The 10,624-nt window shown below is 39.0% G+C and overlaps 1 protein-coding gene and 1 long non-coding RNA gene across 2 annotated transcripts in view; both read left to right on the forward strand.

Annotated features, from left to right (window-relative positions):
* Positions 1–2,941, forward strand: part of LOC124863878 (microtubule-associated serine/threonine-protein kinase 1-like) — a 97,913-nt gene extending 94,972 nt beyond the window's left edge. Inside the window, exon 27 of the mRNA XM_047358417.1 lies at positions 448–2,941. Within this exon, the coding sequence (XP_047214373.1) occupies positions 448–2,057 (1,610 nt within the window). The 3' untranslated portion in view covers positions 2,058–2,941. The remainder of the gene's footprint in view (positions 1–447) is intronic.
* Positions 2,942–8,146: 5,205 nt separating this feature from the next.
* Positions 8,147–9,141, forward strand: LOC124863886. Its single transcript, XR_007037207.1, has 3 exons — positions 8,147–8,279; positions 8,476–8,648; positions 9,036–9,141. It is a non-coding gene; the product is annotated as an uncharacterized LOC124863886 (long non-coding RNA).
* The last annotated feature ends 1,483 nt before the right edge of the window (positions 9,142–10,624 follow it).

Consider the following 10,624-nt stretch of genomic DNA (forward strand, 5'->3'; position numbering starts at 1 on the left):
ACCCTTGCAGAAGATGTTCACAGAATAGTTAAAGTTGCTATAGCTGGCAACAGTGGGTCCATCAACAAATTGGACCTTATAGTTTAAGAATAGGATGTCATCAAAGTTGATGTACATTTAAAAGTAGACAGACAAATACTTTTGGCAATATAGCATACTTTACCTTTCAGCTAACATCTCTGTATTAAAAAATACTTTTGTTGGTCTGGCATAATCACATTTTCTGAGAAACAGAATTTTGGCATGTCGTTAGTTGTATGTCATAATCAATAAAAGTAACAGAAGTAAATGTTTTAAATATATCAATTTATTTGTAAGGAATCTCTATAATATATGAATTTCACATTTTGAATTAATTTACTGCAATAAATAAAAAAACATTTGATATTGTTAATTATGCGTACTGTCTTAGCATCACAGACAGTGATGACATAAATGTCTCCTCAGGTACATCATCCCAGAGCAGTTCTCCGGCATCAAGCACTCCCAACTCCCCAGCGACCTCCCACCACATGAGGCCCAGCTCCCTGCATGGCCTGTCCCCCAAACTTCACCGGCAGTACCGCTCTGCACGCTGCAAATCCGCTGGTAACATCCCACTCTCCCCGCTGGCTCACACCCCGTCCCCGACCACCTCTTCCCCTCCGTCTCTTACAGGCCACACGGTGGGGAGCTCCAACACCACCCAAATGTTTCCCGCCAAGCTGCACTCCTCACCTCCAGTTGCCCGCCCTCATCCCAAGAGTGCTGAGCCACCTAGGTCCCCCTTGCTGCAGCGGGTACAGTTTGCAGAAAAGCTAGGTGCGCCCATCCTACCTTCCTCCTCTTCATCATCTTCGTCACCTTCCCCTTTGACAGGAGGGGTGTCTTTGCGCAAGCATAGCTTGGAGGTATCTCATGGGGACTACAGGAGAGAGTCCTTCCACTGTGAACACAGTCTGCAAAGTTTGCTGGAGATAGAAGGAGAGAACGGACCTGCTCCACCCTCTCCGTCCTCGTCTTCCTCCCCTTCTCCTCCTATGGGAGCAGAGATTGGAGGCCTTAACCATGTGAGGAGGCTGGGGAGGCAGGAGTCAGTGCTCAGCAGAGACACACTTGTGACAGCAAAGGAGAAAGATGTTATAACATCAGCATCTAAGCTCTCTGGGTCGCAAAATGTAAATGCAGTTGCCCCAGCAGAGTCTAAGACCAATGCTGATACAAGCAAGGCACCACTCAAAGAGGTTGCAAGGAGTAATGGGAGTATGAATACAGCTGAAATAACGTCTATTACTTCATCTGCAGACATGACAGCAGTAACTGGGATTAAATATTCAAGTGCAAAGGCATCAGCCTCAGAGGGAACAGGCTTTCAGACCAAAGCAAGTGAGAACATTTCATCTGCAGGTACATCCAAGAGCCCACAACAAGACACCAAGCAGCAGAGTGCACAGACAGAAGAGGGTCATGCTACTAAAGCTCAGGAGAAGACAGAAGAAAAAGAAAAAGGCACTATAGCCGTAGAAAAGGTAAACTTGCAGAAAACACCAATCACTGAGCACTGCAAGCAGCATAAAGGCTCGGAGACCAGAGATAAAGGAGGCATCTTTGAAAGTGTTAGGGCAACTGAACCATCAAAGGCCAAAGTACCTCCATCCCCTCTTCCACCCCTGTTTCAAACAAACCCTGCACCCAGGCACAGAGCGGAGAGGTCAATGAACAGCAGCCGTGGGACCAAAGAGGGCAAGATGCAGATGGACGTCCTGGAGGAAAACCCAGTATCTCCTTCCTCAAATGCAGCCTCTCCCTGCTCAAACAAGTCCCGGGCCATGTCTCTGGGGGACAAGGCCAGCTTCGTCACCCAGCTCACAAGTGTAGCTAAAACAGTGCTGGGACCCATGAAAGGAGGGTCTCAAGAGGGTGGCAAGGTGAAAGACACCTCAAAGTCAAATGAGGAGAAGAAAGGAAGCACAGCTCTGAAAGCAGAGGCCTCATCAACGGGGGTCCGCCGGGGGGCTCATGGTTCCACTGTTCACTCTGACAAAGGTAACAGCCGGAGCTCTAAACATCACTCATGATGCAAAAGCTTCAGAAACACTAAGACTGTCCCATGTAATGCCTTTAATTGTAGCATCAGACTGACATATCATATGAATTTGTATGTGGCAAAGATAAAAATTTCTGAGCAAAAAAAACACATCAAAAAGAAGTAGAAAAGATGTCAGCAACGATCAGCTACTGTTGTGAAATGTGCACATAGTGTCCTGATGTAGACCTGTGTAATACTGTATGCTCATTTCAACATGTTGAGTATAATGTAAAAAAGTCATATGTCTCCATGCATGTCTGATTATAGAGAATGACAGACTATTTAAAAAGATGAAAAATATACTGCAGACATTGAGATAGAAAACACTGTGAACAACCTTTCAACTTGACAAGCAGAATTTAGACTGTGTAAAGTGGGATTCTGTTAGAAAAAGGCGTTACTTACATTTCAGCTCAGTTGTAGGGAAGGTATTTAGATGCTGTATTTATTTGAAGTTCAGGTACTAAAAAGTGTCACCAAGAGCGTGCGTTTTCATGTATGACACAAAGACGATAACAGTGACTTGCAAAATGCCCCTTGAGCTTTTTCTTTGTGGCACTAGAGGCATTTATTTTTCAATTTTTTCCACAGTAGGTAGACAGGAAAGAGGGAAAAGAGAGGGGGAGACATTCGGCAAAGGTCGCCAGGTCCACCAGCACCGCACACCACCCCTTGAGCTTTTTCATGGCGGTTTTTGGCAGTTTTCTGCCATCCAGGGATTATTTCTTTGTAGCTTTTGCTGCATGTTTAAGATCATTGTCCTGCTGGAAGGTGAACCTCTGCCCCAGTCTCCAGTGTTTTTCAGCATCAAACTGATTTCCATCTTCTTATTAACTCTGATCAGATTCCCTGTTCCTGCTGACAAAAAAATTCCCTCAGCATGATGCTACCCCCTCCATACTTCACCATGTTGGTGGCAACATTATGTAGTTTGGATGGTGTGTTCAGAGTGATGTGCAGTGTTAGTTTTTCCCTGATGCATACCATTTTGCATGCTGGCCAAAAAGTAGAATTTGGTTTCATCTGGCCAGAGCACCTTCATCCACATGTTGTTGTTGAAGGTTGTGTTTCCCCTCCAAAGCTTGTAGTAAATCAAACTTGCTACTCTTTCATAAAGGCTAGATAAGTAGAGTGCACAACTAATAGCTGTTTTGACAGTAGATTTTCCCACTTGATTTGTAAATGTACAGCTCCTCCAGAGATTTACAATGGCCGTGCAGTTTGGCCCAAAATTGTTCATACTCCTGAGAGATTTAGGTTTAAATTCATACGTTTTATTTAGCCAACAAGTTTCTTTTATTTGGAAGTAATATTCATTTTGGACAGGTCCAGTTAGAGTCAGGGGTCAGGGTTGAATCTGCAAGAGAATGTGGAGGGAGCTTAAAAGAGTAGGGTGATGGCAAGGAGACCTTCCAACCTTAAAGAGTTGGAGCTCATCACCACAGATAAACCATACATTACAATTTGTAGTTGTAACGTCACAAAAGGTTCAAGGGGTATTAATGCTTTTGTAGTGCACTGTCATTTTACACTGTTTGTTTAGGTAGTTAATGGTGTCACGAATATAGTGATTTTTCCTGTATGATGCGCTGAGGATTCACCGTACACAGTAGACACTGAACCAAGAAACCAAAATGCTTGCAGTGATACAGTTGAAGGATGGACCAGATAGTTTCCCTCAGATCTCTTAAAGGGCTGACTAAGAGTGATTATTAGAGGAAGTTGCACAGGGACACTATGCAATGGTGCTGCCAATGCCACTTTTTTCCCTGTCTTTTTGTGTGTCCCGGGTTTCTAGGTTTACATTGTGCTCCAGGCAAATACAGAAAAAAATGCATAAAGCTAAAGTCAAGCAGACATGTTATTTTATTTCAAAAGTTGTCTCTACATATTATAGTGATATGTGCAATTGTATATTTTAGACTAAAATGTATATAATATGTTTGTTCAGAGAGAGGTAGCAAGTAAATATGCACATGGAAAGTAGCACTTGGATGAGAGTGAGATGAGACTTCAGTTAGTCTTTTTCATTTATGCAAAAGGACAGTTAATTGTATCACATTAGGTGAAACAGGAAGTGGCAGTGTTTTTATTTAAGGGTCATTTGATCATCTTTGTTGTTGTTTTTCACATAAAAATGTTGAACAATATGCAATCCATCAGTGCCCAGCCCTGTAACACTGAGCATCACTGTCTGTCAAAACATATTAGGCTAAATCGAAAAGCCTGGAGCAGAGTTGTTGAGAGTACCTTAGTGGTGAAGTCTTGTTTGTTGTCTTGTGTTATAAATCTATTGTCCTGATACTAGGTAACAGCCTTGTCTGAGACTGCCACCTTGTGGACAACATGACATAGCACCAGAACTTTCATGGTACACAGGAACATTAGTATCTGATACCTTGAGCCTGATGCTGTTTTTTGTGCATAGTTTATAGTTTTGATGCATAGACAAACATGTTTACATTCTAATCTCTTATGATGTTGTAGTCCATACAATAAACACCAGTGTTTCATGTGTGACCAAATTGCACTCTGTGTTGTCTGACACACACACACGCATATATATATATATATCTGACACTAAGCCAGACTAAACTTTTTTCTTTTTTAGGTCAGTGAAGATTGCCAAAACATCTTTATTTCCTATTTGTCAGAATAATGAGGAAGTTTACAGTTTGCTGGAATTTTGGCCCATTTCTCCTGACCGTACTGGTATATCTGAGTCAGTTTTTTTTATTTTTAGTTAATTTTCTTAGGCTGTATTTAACCAGGAAAAAGCTGACTGAGATTAGAAATCTCTTTTTTAAGAGTACCATTGATTTTTAAGAGATACCTGGGTTTGTTGGCCTCTTTGCTCGCACAGCACCTTTTCAGTTCTGCCTGCAATTACGGTGGGACTGAGATTAAAGTTTCAGATGGCCACTCCAAAACATTGACCTTGTTGTTCTTAAGCCACTTTGTAACTAAATAATCTGTATGCTTAGGGTCATTGTCCATTTGGAACATGGCTGTGTGCCCAAACTTTAATCTCCTGAATGATGCCATGTGGTGTTGCTTCAGTATTTCTACATAATATTCTTTCCTCATGATGCCATCTATTTTGTGAATTGCACCAGTCCCTCCTACAGCAAAACACCCACAACATGATGCTCAAATGCCCCGCGTTTCGAGGCTGGAATTGTTTTCGGAGTATTGCGCATTTCCATCTTCTTAATCTAAGTGTAACAATAGTCATTAAACATTTCAAATTTATTTTTTTTATCAGACTACAGGACATGTTTCCAAAAATTAAGGCCTTTGTCCCTGTGCATGTTCGCAAACTGTAATCTGGCTGTTTATGTTGCTTTTGGAGTAATGACTTCTTCCTCTCTGAATGGCCTTTTAGCTCACGTCAGTACAAAATTTGTTTGACCGTGGATAAGGAAACTCTCTTACCAGCTTCAGCAAGCATCTTTACAAGGTCTTTTGCTTCGATTCTGGGGTTGATACACACATTTCACTCACAAACATCATGATGTCTTGACATTCTTGTGGCGTTTATACTTTATCATAATTGTTAAAACAAATGAATGTGGTACCTTCAAGCATCTGGAACTTTACCTGACCTAAACTTGTGGAGGTCAACAATTATCTTCCTGATTCATTTAGATCTTTCTGTAATGTCACATAAGGAAGCAGTGTCTTGCCTTAAAATACATCTGTATAAGTGCCTCCATTTAAATTAATATGTTGTTAATTTACCTATAAGAAGCTTACAAAGATCATGACATCATCAGCTAAGTCCAAGAAATCTTCAGGTGTTAAAAAATGTAATAAAGAATTCTCTCTCTCATTATTCTGACATTTAGCAAACAAAAATTATTTTGGTAATCCTAACTGACCAAAAACAGGAAATATATCATCTGAATTAATGTCACACAGTTTTAAGAAAAGTTGTTTATGTTGTTTTATTTTCATACAGTGAATTTAAAAATCTGGCTTTATGCAGAAGATATTTTACTTTTTTACGTTTCTTTTTCATTCTATTTATTGAATTTTGTATTTATTTATTTAAGATTCAGATGTACTGTTGAAAATGTTAATTGAATTTTGGTTTCATCTGACTGTTGAAAATATTCATTACAAAACTGAAATAGCCTACCAAATCTGTGTGGTGTCCCTTCCCCAGTTCTGACTTCTCACTCCATAAGTCGGACGTTCCTTACTAATATTACTGTCATGTCTATCGTTGTCCAAGTGTTTGACTTTTTTTAGAGCAGCTGTTGTGAATAACTAATGTCACATTAGAAGGGAAATAAAATGTGTCAGAAACCTTCGGTCTTATCTGAGATTTTTTGCTTTCTTCATTTCTGCATCCTTAAGGGCTCCTTCATATCCCCCTTCAATTTCTATACATTTCATCCTATATATAGCACATATTTATAACCAATTATAATTTACAAAACGACCAGACTCAATTTACACAGAAATATATAGGCAATTCAGGCCATTCATATTTACCTACATACATGTTCATACCATTAATAATATTTTTACAAGACTGCCGACAGTCAAGCAGCCCAACTTGCTCCGGACATGTTATCAATACAAACACCATTTACAGTGCACATTAGAGTCACAAACATCAATATATTTTATTTGGATTATTATGGATTAGCTCGAGTCAATGCATAGCTGCCTGCATGGAGGTCTGACCAGCTTCCCTGTCCCTGCTGAGGAAAAGCATTCCAACAGCATCATGCTGCCATCACCAGGTTTGAATGTGAATGATGGTTTCAAGATATGGGGTTCCATTAGTGCCAAAAATATGTATATGTGTCTATGTATATGTATATGTGCTGTGCTTATGTCTATGTTAAGTGTATATGTGAGATGTATATGTTAGATGCTTATGTTAAGTGTATATGTTAGATGCTTATGTTAGATGTACATGTTAGATAGATGCCTATGTTAGCCCCCCCCCCCCCCCCCCCCCCCCCAAAAAGAAAAAACTAAACAGATGGGGGTAGTCATTATATATGGAGAGCTCATTAATTCAAATGAAAAGAAACACTATTATAATATTCATAAATACTCCATCCAATAAATAAATGTCCCCATGAAATAAACAAAATATATAATAGAAATAATCTTTTTTTACTTGTGTCAGGTATTTACTTACTTCCAGATTTATGCATTTAAGATTTTACAATTTATTTCAAGATTACTCTATTTAATAATGGTATTTTATTTTTGATACTTTTATTTAGTAAAGCTACTTTAGGTGGGACTTTTATTTTTTAACCCCATTGTGTCTAGCAATCTTCAATGAAAATCCATGCTCTACATCAGACATCTTCAACATGGAGGTGACACCATATCTGTACTTCGGTAACCCCACACTGGAATAAAATAAAAACAGTTGGGGCAAGTCACTATAGGCTTTATTTGCAAGAATATGTTCCTTAAAATAATGAAATAAATCCACAACCAAAACTGCTCATCTCACAAATTACAAACATTTTGCAACCATAACTGACAATCATGAAAATAACTTTTTTTCATTTTAACTGAAAATGCATTATTTTATTTTATATTGCAGACAAACTTAAACTGATGTCAATGAAACTAACCTTTGACCTCACACACTAGAACAACACAAACAAAACAAAAAAAATCAAGTTTGATTCTAAGGAATCCAAACGTTGGAGCCTGTATCAGGCCAGACTCCATGTAGAGCACAAAGCTGTCATAGGTCTGGTGGACGGGGAGGCGCAGAGTGACCTCGCAGGTGTTCGCCTCTGGATACAGAAAAGTAGTTATGCTTTAAAAGACAGGATGAACTGGATTTTCAAAAGAACATGAAGTCACTAGCAGTAGCAACTCAGCTGATGCCCCCTCCTTTTTCATTGGACCTCTTTTAAGGACCCTGTAATCATTGTTTGAATTTTGTTATTTTGGGAAAATAAAACCCATTTTCCTTGAAAATTCTTTCGTGTGTCCTCATGCTTGACCGACCCGGTCCCTCACATCATGGAATATTCGTCGAGCAGGTGTAGACAACGGCGACTACAGGAATCTGGGACAGATGATAAGTGTGGCCCTTGTCCATGGAGGAATCAAGCCCTTATTTTTTTCCCGGCGATTATACCACAGCATAGCCAGTCGTCCGACACCCCCAGCCACTCTTGAAGAAGTGGATGACAGAGAACTGCAGGAGCAACTGCAAAGGGTAGGTAATACTGTTATATTTGGGTAAATTGAGTATGAGACCAGGAGGGCATTGAAAAAAAGTCTATAAGCTGTGGGGTCATGACATATTGGAACTGAAATTGCTCACAAATATCACATTTGGTCATCCAAATAAGCTTCCTTGAATGGCTCAAATTAAGTGTATGTTTATTATTTCCCCATTTGCTGTTACACAGGTAATAACTGCAGAAACTCTGGCAGAAGCACGGGATGCCATAATGGAGGCTTCAGGTTCTCTTTGTCTTCTTGGCTGTTCTGCGGGTCTCCGAAGTCTGGATGAAAAGGAGTACTTTACACAACAAGCTCTAAGGGCATATGTCGAAGGAAGGACACAGAAAGCTTTGGAGCAGTAAACAAAAACGAAATTTTATATTTGATCTTAAATATTATGTTTTATGTCAAAGTGGGAAAATGAGATGGCCCATTTAAATTTATGCAATTGAACATAAGTAAGAGCTTTTCTTTGGTAAACACTCTTGTAATGACTTCAAAGAGAGATTTTACTTGTTTACATTTTATATGTTCTGTATATGTCTTATATGTTCTGCTTCATGCAGGAACGTTATGATATGAATGTTCTGTGTAGGTTTCTAATTTATATATTCTGCTACACCTTGTATTTCCTTTAAATTACTTTGCCAAAGCGGAAACAGCAAATCTAAACATTTTAAGTTATTCTTGCCAGGTCATACATGAAAACTAACACAAAATGCCTTGCTTTCTTCTGTTTGGTTAGATTTGTGGATGGGATGAATGCCATGGGCCTTGCTGAAAAAATAAGAAGCCACATAGAGGAACTGGAACCACTATTTGTGGGTGGACCCAAAGCCATTCAGCTCCAGGACCTCCTGGATCTTTTCAGTGTATCTTTTGCTGAACCAGGAAGCAACAGGCGCAGAGCACAGAACCAAACAGCCATGTTGTGGAATGACTGGCTGATTGAGGTGGATAGTATGGCTTCACATTGGATGCTTCAATTATACCCTAATTTTCCTTGAGGCATTTGATGAGCGTGCCTAATTAGAATTATTAATCTTTGATAATGACTTTTCTATTTTTTTAATGAACTGTGTTAGATTTCATGCTTAAATTTTTAGACCCACCCTTCTAAGAGACCAACTAACATGAATAAGACTGTAATCTGTACAGGACATTTTCAATTACAATAGATGTATCAACTCTTTAAAGAAGCAATAAGCGTAATTTCACCACAAGGTGGTCTGTTGAGCACTGTCTGTGGAGCTAAACATAAGCTACACATCTCTCTACCTCCACTCCAGCTGGAGTGGAGGTAGTGTTTTATTGTTTACTCAACATACAGGTATTGCATTGCTCAGAAGATATTTGTAGATTGAGTGCATTAAAAGATCAATACTTAAATATCAAAATTACTTTACTGTAAATGCCATCTCTGTTTTAATGTCCAGCCTTTCTCATGTATGTAGTTATTGTTATGAAACCAGTTAAAGAATCAATTGATAATTAGGACACTTAGAAACCACAATATAATGTCAATGTAACATTTTTTACTTTCTGTGTTTTACTTTTTATAGAGGGAACGCGACCAGTGACACTGGAACAAATATTAGTGTTTGTTTCAGGATTGAACTCAATCCCCACACTTGGGTTTCCCCGACGTCCAACCATTGAGTTTCTTCAATGTGATGATGGCAGTAGAAAACTTTATCCAGAGGCGAACACCTGCGAGGTCACTCTGCGCCTCCCCATCCACCAGACCTATGACAGCTTTGTGCTCTACATGGAGTCTGGCCTGATACAGGCTCCAACGTTTGGATTCCTTTAGAATCAAACTTGATTTTTTTGTTTTGTTGTTGTTGTTCTAGTGTGTGAGGTCAAAGGTTAGTTTCATTGACATCAGTTTAAGTTTGTCTGCAATATAAAATAAAATAATGCATTTTCAGTTAAAATGAAAAAAAGTTATTTTCATGATTGTCAGTTATGGTTGCAAAATGTTTGTAATTTGTGAGATGAGCAGTTTTGGTTGTGGATTTATTTCATTATTTTAAGGAACATATTCTCGCAAATAAAGCCTATAGTGACTTGCCCCAACTGTTTTTATTTTATTCCAGTGTGGGGTTACCGAAGTACAGATATGGTGTCACCTCCATGTTGAAGATGTCTGATGTAGAGCATGGATTTTCATTGAAGATTGCTAGACACAATGGGGTTAAAAAATAAAAGTCTCACCTAAAGTAGCTTTACTAAATAAAAGTATCAAAAATAAAATACCATTATTAAATAGAGTAATCTTGAAATAAATTGTAAAATCTTAAATGCATAAATCTGGAAGTAAGTAAATACCTG

This window comes from Girardinichthys multiradiatus, chromosome Y (assembly GCF_021462225.1).
Source record: "Girardinichthys multiradiatus isolate DD_20200921_A chromosome Y, DD_fGirMul_XY1, whole genome shotgun sequence".
NCBI lineage: Eukaryota > Metazoa > Chordata > Actinopteri > Cyprinodontiformes > Goodeidae > Girardinichthys > Girardinichthys multiradiatus.